The 15102-nt window shown below is 42.3% G+C and overlaps 1 protein-coding gene across 11 annotated transcripts in view; it reads right to left on the bottom strand.

Moving 5' to 3' along the window:
* The window catches only part of UBE2F (ubiquitin conjugating enzyme E2 F (putative)), a 238023-nt gene that overhangs the window by 207606 nt on the left and 15315 nt on the right, over positions 1-15102 (bottom strand). For all 11 annotated transcript variants that reach the window (XM_070732235.1, XM_070732240.1, XM_070732234.1 and 8 more), the window contains 2 exons: positions 5517-5546; positions 4236-4301 (listed from right to left, as the gene is read on the bottom strand). In XM_070732235.1, coding sequence (XP_070588336.1) covers positions 4236-4301; positions 5517-5546 — 96 coding nt within the window. The remainder of the gene's footprint in view (positions 1-4235; positions 4302-5516; positions 5547-15102) is intronic.

The following is a 15102-nucleotide window of genomic DNA, read 5'->3' as shown; positions in this document are numbered from 1 at the left end:
TTCAAAAGGCTCTCGTGTTACGGCGAAAGGGCGTGTGGAGAGCCTGATGTTGGCGGAATTGGGGACCAGCAAGGAGCCGAAGATCCGGGTGGGGAAACCCGGATTTTCGGCTCCTCGCTGGTGCTGCGCTGCCGAGCAGATCAGCTGCTAGGCGGTCGCTCGAGATCAAGAGGGGGAGAGATAGAGAAAGAGAGAGAAGGAAAGAATGAGATGAGAGAGGGAGGAAGAGAGTGTGAGAGAGGAAGAAGCAAGATAGAGAAAGAGAGAAAGAAAGATGAGAAAGGAAGGAAGATAAATGAGAAAATGATTGAAGCAGAGAATGACAGGAAAGAAAGAGAAAGAGACAGAGAAGAGACTTGGTGATGACATATGACGTCATCGGGTGGAAAAATCGCGATATAGCGTTTCGCGAAGAACGAGATCGCGAAACTCGAGGGATCACTGTGTGTATATATATATATATATATATATATATATACATACATATATATATATACACACACACACACACACACACAGAGTGATACCTTGTCTTACGAACTTAATTGGTTCCGGAAGGAGGTTCGTAAGTGAAAAGTTCGTAAGGTGAAACATTGTTTCCCATAGGAATTAATGGAAAAGCGATTAATGCATGTAAGCCCAAAACTCAGAAACCTGGAAGCCGGGCCACCACCGCCGAAGGAAGCTTGAGCCTCTTGGTCCTCCCAGCCCCTTCACCATACGTGTCATCCTGGGCAAAGCGCTAGGGGGAGGGAGTCAGGAAGGTCCTCCTGCCCCACCAGCTGAAAACACAATGGAGGTCCGCAGCCGCCGCTGGCTTGAGCCTCCCTTTCCTCCACGCCGCTTCGCCCTGCCTGTCATCCTGGGCGAAGCGCTGGGGGGAGGGAGTCAGGAAGGTCCTCCTGCTCCCCCACAGCCAAAAACACAACGGAGGTCCGCGGCCGCCACCGGCTTGAGCCTCCCATTGCTTCACACTGCTTCGCCCTGCATGTCATCCTGGGCGAAACGCTGGGGGGAGGGAGTCAGGAAGGTCCTCCTGCTCCCCACCAGCCGAAAACACAATGGAGGTCCGACGCCGACGCCGGCTTGAGCTTCCCTTTGCTCCACGCTGCTTCGCCCTGCCTGTCATCCTGGGCGAAGCGCTGGGGGGAGGGAGTCAGGAAGGTCCTCCTGCCCCCCCACACCGAAAACACTACGGAGGTCCGCCACCACCCACTTGAGCCTGGATGACAGGCAGGGCGAAGCGGCATGGAGCAATGGGAGGCTCAAGCCAGCGGCGGCTTGAGCCTCCTATTGCTTCATGCCACTTCACCCTGCTTGTCATCCTAGGTGAAGCGCTGGGGGGAAGGAGTCAGGAAGGTCCTTCTGCTCCCCCCGCAGCTGAAAACACAATGGAGGTGCGACGCTGGTGGCGGCTTGAGCCTCCCTTTGTTCCACGCTGCTTCGCCCTGCCTTTTATCCTGGGCGAAGCGCTGGGGGGAAGGAGTCAGGAAGGTCCTCCTGCTCCCTCCCCCAGCCGAAAACACAAAGGCGGTCCACCGCCACCCGCTTGAGCCAGGATGACAGGTGGGGCAAAGCGGGGTGGAGCAAAGGGAGGCTCAAGCACTGGGGAGAGGGAGTCAGGAAGATCCTCCTGCTCCCCCCACAGCCAAAAATACAACAGAGGCCTGCTTGAACCAGGATGAAAGGCAGGGCAAAGCGGCATGGAGCAATTGTGGACCGCCTTTGTGTTTTTGGATGGGGATGGGAGGCAGGAGGACCTTCCTGACTCTCTCCCCCCCCCAGCGCTTCGCCCAGGATGACAGGCAGGGTGAAGCGGCATGGAGGAATGGGAGGCTCAAGACAGCAGTGGACAGCCTTTGTTTTCGCCTGGGGGGGTAGGAGAAATGGCCTGACACCCCGGCCCCCAGCGCTTCGCCTTCCGCCGGCCAGAAGGAGGAGGAAGGGGGGCATCTTGGCATCTCAGCTGGCAGTCGGGAGGCGAGGAATCTCGGCGGGGGCAGGAAATGAATGGGAAATCCCATCGGGGGTAGTCACAAGGCAGGGGAATCCCTGCATCAGTAAGTGAGCGCACGTGCAGTAAGAGAGCCCAGGGATCCGGGCTCGTGTTCGTAAGACGGAAAGGGTTTTTAAGACGAGGCAAAGAAATCTTTACCCCCAGGTTCTTTTCTCGAAAAATTCACATGACGAGGGGTTCATAAGACAAGGTATCACTGTATTTGTTATATATGAATGCTTTGGTCGCGTTGATGGATGATCTCTGGAGGGCCCGGGACAGGGGCTTGTCCTCTGTCCTGGTGCTTCTTGACCTCTCAGCGGCTTTCAGTACCATCGACCATGGTATCCTTCTGCACCGACTGGAGGGACTGGGAGTGGGAGGCACTGTTCTCCAGTGGTTCTCCTCCTACCTCTCTGGTCGGTTGCAGTCGGTGTTAGTGGGGGGTCAGAGGTCGACCTCTAGGTTTCTCCCTTGTGGGGTGCCTCAGGGGTCGGTCCTCTCCCCCCTGCTATTTAATATTTACATGAAACCGCTGGGTGAGATCATCCAAGGGCATGGGGTGAGGTATCATCAATATGCGGATGATACCCAGTTGTACATCTCCACCCCATGTCCAGTCAACGAAGCAGTGGAAGTGATGTGCCGGTGCCTGGAGGCTGTTGGGGACTGGATGGGTGTCAGCAAACTCAAACTCAATCCAGACAAGACGGAGTGGCTGTGGGTATTGCCTCCCAAGGACAATTCCATCTGTCCGTCCATTACCCTGGGGGGGAACTATTGACCCCCTCAGAGAGGGTGCGCAACTTGGGCGTCCTCCTCGATCCACAGCTGACATTGGAATATCATCTTTCGGCTGTGGCGAGGAGGGCGTTTGCCCAAGTTCGCCTGGTGCTCCAGTTGCGGCCCTATTTGGACAGGGAGTCATTGCTCACAGTCACTCATGCCCTTATCACCTCGAGGTTCGATTACTGCAACGCTCTCTACATGGGGCTACCTTTGAAAAGTGTTCAGAAACTCCAGATCGTGCAGAACGCAGTCGCGAGAGCCATCGTGGGGTTTTCCAGATTCGCCCACGTATCTACAACACTCCGTGGCCTGCATTGGCTGCTGATCAGTTTCCGGTCACAATTCAAAGTGTTGGTCATGACCTTTAAAGCCCTACATGGCATTGGACCAGAATACCTCAGGAACCGCCTGCTACCGCACGAATCCCAGTGGCCGATAAGGTCCCAGAGTTGGCCTTCTCCGGGTCCCGTCGACTAAACAATGTCGTCTGGCGGGCTCCAGGGGAAGAGCCTTCTCTGTGGCGGCCCTGGCCCTCTGGAATCAACTCCCCCCGGAGATTAGAACTGCTCCCACCCTCCTTGTCTTCTGTAAACTACTTAAGACCCACCTATACCGCCAGGCATGGGGGATTTGAGACACCTTTCCCCCAGGCTTATTATAATTTATGTTTGGTATGTATGTGCTGTTTGGTTTTTAATTATGATAGGGTTTTTAGGTTTTTTTAATATTAGATTTGTGACTGTATAATATTGTTTTTTATCGTTGTTGTGAGCTGCCCTGAGTCTTCGGAGAGGGGCGGCATACAAATCTAATAAATTATTATTATTATTATTATTATTATTATTATTATTATTATTATTATTATTCAAAGCAGCACTGAGCTAACAACTTCAGCCTGATGATGGTGAATCTGATTTCACCAAAACATCGCATAGACACTCAAAATATTACACGGGATAAAACCCAAACTCAGAACAATCCCCGTGAAAATCTATGAAAGCAAATATATATGTATGTATGTACAGTAATCCCTCATTATTCAAGGGGAATGCGTTCCAAGACCACCCATGAAAAATGAATTTCCATGAAGTAGAGGAAAGATATTTTTTAATGTATTTAACAAGTATTTGGACTTTTAAAACCAATCCCTTGCATTAAACAGTCCTTCTATAATGTTTCTCAGCTGAAACTACATGTGATATCTTTCCAGTTTCTTTAACAGAGTACAGTACTACTGTAGAAAATATTATGAATTTTTAATGGATTTAAAATTTTCAATGGATTTAATGGATTTAAGCCCCCTTTGAAAACTCGTGAAGTAGCGAATCCGCAAAAGATGAACCACGAAGTAGTGAGGGATTACTGTCTATATGTATATACACAAACATACACACACATATATTTATATCTATATATCTATAATTCACCCACATATATACATTTTAATTACCTGGATTTATGATTAGAAGAAAGAAATGGAGTTTATTTGGGTCAGGAAAGTTCACTTCACATGTACCTGAAAATAAATATAAAAATCTAAAATAATTGACAGTTTGTAATGTTTATGACCAGTTTTTATGAAAAAATATAGAACAAACAAAATGTGAAGATTGTAAGCAATAATATAGACTAATGACTATTAAATGTAACTTTAAAGACCTATGCAAGTAAAAACATTCATCTCTTACAATAATTCTCAATATAATTCCCTGCAAGATGGAATGCTCAACAAGAAAGAGATCATTACTTAGGTATCTGTATACTGCATTCATTTGAGTATATTAAGAGACTCAGAAAACAATCCTTGAAGTAATTTATGCTTTTAAAGTTATCACCAGAATTTTGGTCCAAAAGATAGCTGTACAGATGGACCTTGACTTAGAAACATTCATTTAGCAACAGTGCAAAGTTACAACAGCATTGAAAAAAGTGACTTGGCTGTATGATCAAAAATTGGGCATTTGGCAACCAGTATGACTATTGCAGAATCCTTGGGTTATGGTTTCCATTTGTGACCTTGCCAGCCAGCTTCAGACAATCAAAGACAATGCAAAGAAACTGACAGTTTAACAATTGTAGCAATTCATTTAAAATCCATGACAAAAAGGTTGTAAAGTCACTTAACAACTATCTTGCTTAGTATCAGAAATTCTGGTCCTAGTTGTTGTTATGAGATCTGTAATCATAGCATTGGTCAAGTAAAATGTAAACAGTTACATTAGTCACCTTTAGGAACCTGAGTACTTTTTTGTTTATTTATAAATGCCATGAACTGCTTTCATATATTATTTATATGTGAACACACACAGATACTTCAAGGAGTAAAATATGCAACACATTATTGCAAGCTTCACATCCTGAAACATTAGGCATGATTAAAGCCAATAAATAACTCATTTCAATAATATTTAATCACTTTGTTTAAGTTTTACAGTTAAAATTAAAATGTCTGATATCTGATGAATCAGAATGTCAAATGTTAAGCTTTTTTCAAGATACTTTAAGAAAGGAGGAAGATGCAAAAAACTAAGTACAACAATTCCCCACAAAAGAGTTAAGGATAGAAGAATTGTAATTATCTATGTGGTAACCTTCCTTAATTACAAATTACAACAAATGATAATTCCAGAAGGGCTTATGTAAATATCCCTCAATTATCTTAAATGTGTGAAATAAGATGAAAACTTAGGATCTGAGTATTTCTTAAAAATATGCAAAAAACCATACTCACAAGGTAAATTTACTTCAAGTTCTGCAACTTCTGTTAAAAATGAAATAAAAATAATATTAGTCAGACATTTTGATGAAGATGTTTCAGCTATATTATAATGAGTAGTAAACTATTAACAAAAACCAATGTAGCATTGCTACACTATAAATATAAAACTGCTACACTACAATATAAAACCAGATTTAATTTAAAAAGCAAGGACAACATAATTTTAATTAAACAGCAAATCGGTATAGAAAGTCATAACAGCCTTATACAAAATAAACACTAACACCACTATGATGGTGGATGAAATTACCCAAATGTCAGTAAAGGGAGATATTGTGATTATGGGTGATTTCAACATGCCTGATGTTAACTGGAATATCCCTAGTGCCCCTACATGCAAAAATAAGAATATAGTAGAGGCCCTTACAGGAGCAGCTCTGGTTAAGACACCAACTAGAGGGGAGAATATTCTAGATTTAGTTTTTATTAATGGGAACTGGGTTTCAGAGGTTAAGGTAGGAGAAAACTTAGGTTGCAGTGACCACCTATGCTTGTGGTTTGATGTAAAAACTGATTGTGAGCAAACATATTTCAACCAAAGTATTGGATTTCAGAAAAACAAATTTCAATAAAATGGGAAAATATTTAAATAATGAATTAAAGGGCAGGGATAAAACAGCAGGAGCAAGCACCCAGTGGACTCTATTAAAGAAAGGCCATCTTAAAAGCCACTGGACTGTATGTAAGGCAAATAACTAAAGGTAAAAGGAAGAAGAAACCGCTATGGTTTAGTAATGATGTAAGGGCTATCGTCAATGAAAAAAGTCTGCCTATATATAAAGAGTCTGGAAGTATAGCTGACAGAGAGGTGTATAAAATGAGACAGAAGGAGGCGAAACAGATAATATATGCTGCTAAAGCCTCAAAAGAGGAAGAAATTGCCAAATCTGTGAAGAAGGGGGATAAAATCTTTTTCAGATATACTGTATTAGGGATAGGAAGAAGAAAAACTGCAGCATCACAAAGCTTAATACTGGAGATAATACATACATTGATGGGAATAAGGAGGTTGCTGACCGATGGGGGGATGAGGCGCTGTAGCTGGAAAGAACGAGTTCTGTTCTTGATGGCTGCTTAGTTTTAGCTACTGGAGACCCTTCGAGGCACACAAATCCGAAAAATGACATGGGAGAAGAGGGGCATCCTGGGCTGCAGCGGGTTGAAGGCGTTTGCCCGCTGGAGCGGAGGGCACCCTCTCTATCTGGAGCAAAAAACTCCTGCCATGGTGGCCAGCATGGCAGATCTGAAGCCACAAAGATCCACAAAATAAGGAAGCTTCTAATCGAGGAGAAGTAAGTTACATCCAAACTTGAAAAAATCATAACATGAGAGTGGGAGAATTGGACGTATAGAGGCCAGATCATAGCAGCGAAGGGAGAGCTTTAAAATCGTTGAAATACCGGCGACCAAAAGGAGAAGACAAGATTGGAAAGAAAAGAGAAAGTGACAGAGGAGAGTAGGGCGTTGGAAGCGGTAGAGGAATTTGAACCCTCGGGCCGTAGCGAAATGAAATAGACGAAGAGAAAGCTGCTATGAAGGTCTTAAAGCTTTGCCACGATTCGGTGGGGGGGAAATCAGTACAAAGGAAAACCTCTTCAGGGGATCAAGGAAATTGGTGTCAGCCTTCGGAGCACAAGAGCGCACGGCGGACAGATGGGAGAATTGCTGAATCACACAAAGGAATCTAAACATATAATTTGAATAAACTGTGCTTCGTTAACAACACTGAGAAACTCAGGGGAATTTCCTTCTTTCCCTCTTAGAAAAACGAACAATACCCTATTACTGTCATTTTGCCTGTAGCCGCAAGACTGTTACAAGGTATCTTTACATCTTGAACTATTGGTTTTTTCACTCTCGGAAATTGAACCCTTGGACCTTTATAATTTCCTCTTGCTATCTGTTTTTGTGTTAAGTATTTCTGCTTTTATTCTTTTTTATTCTTTTATTGAATCTTTCTACTTCTTTTTTCTTCTTCTTTCAGAGCTACTTATTATTGATAAGGATAAGAATAAGGATATTTAATAACATAGTTTAATAGTTACTTTTCCCTGTCTCTTCTTTCTTTGTTCTTCTTTATTATATGTGATATTTGAATTTTAAACTTGATTTAATTTAATTTAAAGGTTTATTTTCATATCCTAATATACAGTGATCTCCCGGTTATTGCGTCCCCGACCATTGCGAACAGGGTAATTTGCAATTTTTGAACCCGGAAGTCAGAACACCATCTGCGCATGCGTGCCCTTTTTTTCTATGGGCACGCATGCGTAGATGGCGCCGGGCAGATCAGCTGCTGGGCGGCTTCCCTAGGTCTTCCCCCTCTTGGCGGGCATCAGCGAGTAGTTTCCCCACCGCCCACGCAAACTCCTCGCTGCTGCCGCTTCGCTCGGGCCGCTTCCCAGCTGAGTACTCAGCTGGGAAGCGGCCCGAGCGAACGGCTTGTCCGCAGCCTGCTTGCCCGCGCGCCCGTGGCTCGCGCGCCCTTCTCCCGCCCACGCCGTTCGCTCGGGCCGCTTCCCAGCTGAGTACTCAGCTGGGAAGCGGCCCGAGCGAACAGCTTGTCCGCAGCCTGCCTGCCCGCGCGCCCGCCCTTCTCCCGCCCACGCCGTTCGCTCGGGCCGCTTCCCAACTGAGCCCTCAAGCCAAGCGCAGAAGTTCGCCTTTGGCGCTTGGCTTGAGGGCTCAGTTGGGAAGGCGCGCGGGTGTTTTAAAACGTCCCCGCCGACATGGGGGGCTCGCTAGCACCCCCCCAAACCCGGGTTGGGGGTTTGGGGGGGTGCTAGCGAGCCCCCCATGTCGGCGGGGACGTTTTAAAACACCCGCGCGCCTTCCCAACTGAGCCCTCAAGCCAAGCGCAGAAGTTCGCCTTTGGTGCTTGGCTTGAGGGCTCAGTTGGGAAGGCGCGCGGGTGTTTTAAAACGTCCCCGCCGACATGGGGGGCTCGCTAGCACCCGCCCAAACCCGGGTTGGGGGTTCAGGGGGGTGCTAGCGAGCCCCCCATGTCGGCGGGGAGGTTTTAAAACACCCGCGCGGCTTTCCAATGAGTCCCGAAGACAAACACGGAAGTTTGACGTTTGTCTTCGGGACTCATTGGAAAGCCGCGCGGGTGTTTTAAAACGTCGCCGCCAACATGGGGGGCTCGCTAGCACCCCCCCGAACCCCCAACGCGGGTTAGGGGGGGTGCTAGCGAGCCCCCCATGTTGGCGGCGACGTTTTAAAACAGCCGCGCCGCCCCCAATCTTCGGCTCCTCGCTAGCGCTGCGGAAGTAAAAACACCATCTGCACATGCGCAGATGGTGTTTTTACTTCCGCAGCGCTACTTCGCGAAAACCCGCTCGTTGCGGGGGGTCCTGGAACGGAACCCTCGCAACGAGCGGGGGATCACTGTATTATAAAGATTAAGATTTATACTTTATATTTATAGACGTTGTTATATAGATAAGTAGATAAGTAGATAAGTTTCTAAGTTTATTACCTATTATTTGTTTGCTATATCTAAGAAATTATATAGTTAATTGAATTAAGTAATTTGGTAATTTGAAATAGGATTTTTAGTATACTAGAAAAACAAAATAAAATATTAAAAGAAATGTTGAATACTGCAACTATACAAATAACAAATGGAGGTAAAAAGCCAACTACTTCTGGGACTTCAGGGATTGCTTCTCCAGCAGCCCAGTGCCAAATTGATGAGATTTTAATGGAAAAAGCAAGCAGTTCAACTTTTATGCAGGGTATGAACACAACATGAAATATGGTTCAAGAGACAATGTTAAAATTGTAGGAGGCCATTACGCAAAATCATGCTGAGTTAAAAATGGACATTTTACGATTGAATAATAATATGGAAACAATGCAAGGTACGGTGAAAAAAAATGAGGAATAGATTAAAATAGTTGACACAAACGTAGGACAGAATGAAAAGAGGCTAGAAAGAATGGATTATAAAATGAATAAAACCCACAAAAAATTGGAACATACATTGATAAATCTGGAAATCGACAGATCTTATTTTCTAAGATTTCAGAATATTGTAGAAAATAGGGAGGAAGATATAGAAGATCAAATGGCTGCGTTAATAGCTGAAATACTTCAAAATAACAAACAGGAAATGAAACAGGAAATAGATGAGGCATACTATATCCAAACCAATTATGCCAAGCATCATAATCTACTAAGGGAAGTACATGAGATTTGCTAGGAGAAAAATTAAGGATGTGGAATATATGGCTACAAGAGGGTATATTTGGACATATAAAGGAAAGGAAATCAATATACATAGGCAGATACCAAGGAGAGTAAAGAGAACAGAGAGGAGACTACTGATTTTTAGCTTCTACCTTAAACAAAAAACGCATAATGTTCAGATGGATCATCTCTGAAGGGATAATTACACGGGAAGATAGAAAACTTAAAATAGATAGTTTAGAAAGAGCACAAGACATAAATCATCAACTTCTTGGGATAGAGGAAGAAACAGAGACAGAAAGCGGAGATAGACTGGAAGAATCAAGCCAACGGGAGGAGGGGGAGAAGGAAGAGTAGGGACAAGACAAACAAACAGAGGAACAAATTCAGAGAGAAGAGGGAGTCAGGACAAGGAACCAAACAGCAGCAAAAACTAATAAATAAGAAATATAAAAAAGGAGATAAATGTATAAAGGAAATAAATTAATTTCAATAAATGTAAAAGGATTGAATAGTCCAGCTAAAAGAGGTAGAATTTTTTCAAAACTAACTAAATCAAAAGCAGACATTATATGTCTACAAGAAACGCATATAGAGAAAGAAGAAAGAAAATATTTAGAGAATCAAAAATTTGGTAATCTATATACATCATTGGGAAAGAAAAAGAAAAAAGGGGTAGCAACGTATGTTAGAAAAGATATAAAATCAAAGGAAATATGTACAGACTCAAAAGGAAGATATATACCGTAATTATTGAAATTAAAACAAATGAAGGAAAACTATTATTAGTTAATATCTATGCCCTTAACAAAGAACAGAAAGAATTTTATAGAAAAATACATGAAAAACTAATAACATTAGAACATTAAAATATATGTATAATTGGGGACTATAATCGAATAAAGGAAATACAAAAAGACTATATAGCTGAGGAAAAGAAGAATATAAAAAGAAGAACACTACCAAATACATTTAAAGAGATTGACCGAAGAATTGAACCTAGTAGATTTATGGAGAACTTTACATCCAAAGGAAAGAAAATACACATTTTATTCAATACCCCATAAGTCATATTCTAGAATTGATATGGCCTGGGCTAGCAAACAAATAATAGAGAATATAGAATCAGTTGAAATTACAACTAATACATGGGCAGATCATAACCCTCTAGTGGTGATATGGAAAGGTGCCAGAAATAAAAATAGGAGATGGGCACTAAATACACAACTATTACAGGAAGACAAATATATATAGGAAACTACAAAAGAAATAAAACAATTCTAAGAAGAAAACCAAAAGCAACCAACATCATTGCAGAACCTATGGGATACCTTAAAAGCATGCATCAGGGGTATTACTACAGCATATACAATTAGGAAAAATAAAATAAAAAGACAGAAGTATGATGAATTAACAGATAACATAATACAAATGGAAAATAAACTTCAAAAAAATCCTGGAGATACAAAAATATATGAAACTTTAATTGGCTATAAATATGAATTGAATTTATTAGACCAACGAGAGAATTATCAAAATATTAAATTGGCAAAGCAAAACTTCTTCGAAAATGCCAACAAACCGGGTAGATGGTTGGCACATAAAATTTAAAAAGAAAAAAGGATGATATACCAATTAAAAGATGATTGCATTACAGGAGAATTGCATTACAATGAAAATGAGTTTAAAAATATAGCAATGGATTATTATTATTATGAGAAACTCTATAAACAAGAGAAAATCGACCTTGATAGGATAGAAGACTATCTATCAGAAGAGAATATGCCAGAAATAATATAAAATATTTATATATTTATAAAATATTTATGACAATCATTGCAAAAAGGCATAATTGCATAGAGCAGTGTTTCCCAACCTTTTTTGAGTCGCGGCACATTATTCATGTTTTCAAAATTCTGGGGGACACTGAACAGGGGGGGCCCTAAAGAAAAGTTTGGACAAAAAAAATATCTCTTCCTCCATTTCACTCTATTTCTCCCTCCCTCTTTCTCTCTCTTCCTTCCTTCCCTTCTTTCTCTCCATCCCTCTTTCTGCCTCTCTTTTTTGCATCGACCGGCCAGATGCAGCAGAACCGTTTCGCGAGCCAGAACAAACCAAAAAGGAGAAGATTGCCGAGCTTCAAAGAGAATTGGCCTCACTGCAATCGGAGAAGCGAGATGAGCCGCGTGTCACCAGACAGAAGAAAAAAATAATAAACTGAACTGAGTTGTCGTGCTAATATGGTATAAGTGTTTCAGCTAATTAACTTTTTTCATACTTTTGTACTTCTTGTTGGGGGTTCATGCTAGTTAATAAGGGGAGAGGAGGGAAGGAGGGGGGAATCTTTTATTGTCTTGTAAAATGGGGGAGAAGGGAGGGCTTTCAGAGGGAACGTAGATCTAAGAGTGCCTCTCAGTAACGGAAGGTTTTTTTTCCGTTGCCTTCCCCTGCGGGGAGGTCAGGTTAGGGGCACCAGGGTGTGGATTCATTGGGAAAATAAACAATTGTCCGGCAGGCTCTGTTTTGTTGAAAGAGGAAATGCATTTAGTTTATGTAAATGGGTGATTTAGGCCTTCTATCTCTCAATGTAAATGGTCTTTCATCACAGAAAAAGCGATGTAGAATCATGAAGCTGGCTAAAGACTGTAAGGCAGATATTTTATTCTTTTCAGAGACCCATAAGGGAAGGGAAAAAACAAATAAATTAGTAACAAATATAGAATGGGGAAAAGTTTATCAGTCAAATGGAACGAATAAATCAAAAGGAGTAGCAATTTTGGTTCACAGAAGAGTGGATTTTAAGTTAAGCAATACAGTGATCCCTCGATTAGCACGGTCTCGATTAGCGCGAAACGCTGCAACGCGGTTTTTCAAAAAATATTAATTAAAAAAATAAAATATTAAAAAATAAAAAATAAGTCCACGCTAGTTCTCTCTCTCTCTTTCTCTCCCTGTTGCCGGCGTGGTATATGAGAGAGAAAGAGAGAGGCAGAGGTCGGGCGCATTACCGGGAGGTGGAGGCGGCGTGGGGACGCTGGGTGCCGGGGACACCGAGGAGGGGGTGGACGTGGCCTCTCAGCTGCAGAGCCGAACAAGGGCGGAGGCAACGGCGGAGTCCGGCGCTGGGGCCATGCGGGGCCGCTCATCCAGGGGGGCGTGGACTGGCAAGTCGCCCTCCTTTCTCTTTCTTTCTCTCTCTTATACCACACCGGTAACAGGGGGAGAAAGAGAGAGAGCAGAGGGCACCTTGCCGGTCCACGCCCCCCTAGATGAGTGGCTCCGCATGGCCCCAGCGCCGCCCAGGCAAAGGGGAAACCCCAAGATCGCTTGCCGCTTGCCGTATTGCAGCGAAGGAGGCGAAGCAAGGCAAGCGGCAAGCGGCAAGTGATCTTGGGGTTTCCCCTTTGCCTGGGCGGCGGGAAGACCAAGGGAAGGTTCCTTCAGCCGCCCAACACCTGATCCGCTCCGCAGCGCGGCAACGGGGAAACCCCATCTTCGGCTCCTCGCTGCTTCCGCGCTGCGGAGCAGATCAGCTGTTGGGCGGCTGAAGGAACCTTCCCTTGGTCTTCCCCGCCGCCCACACGCAAACTCCACCATCTGCGCATGTGCGGCCATGAAAAAAATGGCGCACATGCGCAGATGGTGGTTTTTACTTCCGCACCACTATAACGCGGAAATCGATTAGCGCGGGAGGTCTTGGAACGTAACCCCCGCACTAATCGAGAGATCACTGTATTAAGAGAGACAAGGATGGTAGAATGTTATTTATTAAGGGGAAAATAAGAAATAATCTAGTAACTCTAGCGGTTATTTATGCCCCTAACGTAAATGCAAAACAATTTATAATAAATGTAAAACGGAAATTAGATAACTTTGCGGAAGGTATAGTGGTTTTAGCAGGTGATTTTAATTTGGAATTAACAACAGGGAAGGGGGATAAGAAAAAGTTACATTTAAATAAAATTAATATGATGGACCTTCATCAAAATGTAGTTAAAAGAGATACTTTCTATTCTGCAAGACATAATAAATTTAGCTGTATAGATTACATGTTAATTAATAAAACAGATAAGGTTAAGTTGAAGAAAGCAGAAGTGAAAGCCATCTGGCTATCAGATCATGCTCCTATGTTAGCTGTGTTAGAAATAGGGGTTTCTAACAAACAAAGAATTTGGAGGTATAACCCCATTGTCTCTGCAAATGAGGAGAGTAGAACTAAATTACAAAAGGAACTCAATGGATTTTTTAGTATTAATGCAACAGGCGAGATTAAAGAAACAATAGTCTGGGATACACATAAAGCAGTGATGAGGGGTAACTGCATTAGTACGGAAGCTTTCCTTAGGAAATCCTGGAATGTTAAGAGGAATAATCTATTAAAAGAGATAGAATTAATTCAAGAAACCTTAAAAATTACAAGAAACAGAGAATGGAATTTATTATTATCATTTAAGAAAAAGCAATTACAATTACTTGATGAGGAAAATTGGAATAAAATGAAGATGATTATGAAACATAGAATTAGAAGCTGGAACAATAAATCTATGAAGCAAATGGTACATTATTTAAAAAAAAGAAAAGAGAAATCTTTTATCTCTGCTTTAAAAGATAAGGATGGTCTAATAAAACGTAATACTGTAGAAATGGAAAAAATAATGAGAGACTTTTATGGGGAATTATATAAAAAAGAGTATGTTGTTTCACAAACTTCAGAGGTTAAAAAGCAATTAAAGAAAGAGGACAGTCAAATGTTAAATGCAAAAATTACAAGTGAGGAGATATCTAGAGTTATTAAGGGATTGAAACCTGCTAAAGCTCCTGGTCCAGATGGTTTTACAGCTGAATATTATAAAGTGTATATGAATGAATTATTACCGTATATGGAGAAATTGTTTAACAATGTAATGGAAACTTTTGAAACTCCACAGACGTGGAAAATGTCAGAAATTATAACAGTCCCAAAACCAGATCGTGATTTAACGGATCCTAGTTCCTATCGCCCCATTAGCTTGTTAAATCAGGACTACAAGATATTTATGAAAATATTGGCAAATAGGGTGGAGAATATATTACCAAAAATAATTGGAGAAGATCAATATGGATTTGTGAAAGGAAGGAAAATCTTTGAACCAATAAGAAACGTGATTAATGTTCTACATCATGCTACCAGTACCAAAAGGAAATTAAGCATTTTAAAATTAGATGTTTATAAGGCCTTTGATAAAGTTAATCATGAATACCTATTTCAACTATGTAAAGATTTAAATATGGGAAATAAATTTTGTAAAGTTATAGAAACAATATATAAGAATAATGTAGCTCAAATTAGAGTAAATGGCAATAGAAC

Source organism: Erythrolamprus reginae, chromosome 1 (assembly GCF_031021105.1).
Source record: "Erythrolamprus reginae isolate rEryReg1 chromosome 1, rEryReg1.hap1, whole genome shotgun sequence".
Classification (NCBI taxonomy): domain Eukaryota; kingdom Metazoa; phylum Chordata; class Lepidosauria; order Squamata; family Dipsadidae; genus Erythrolamprus; species Erythrolamprus reginae.
This window is presented reverse-complemented; position numbering and strand designations above follow the sequence as displayed.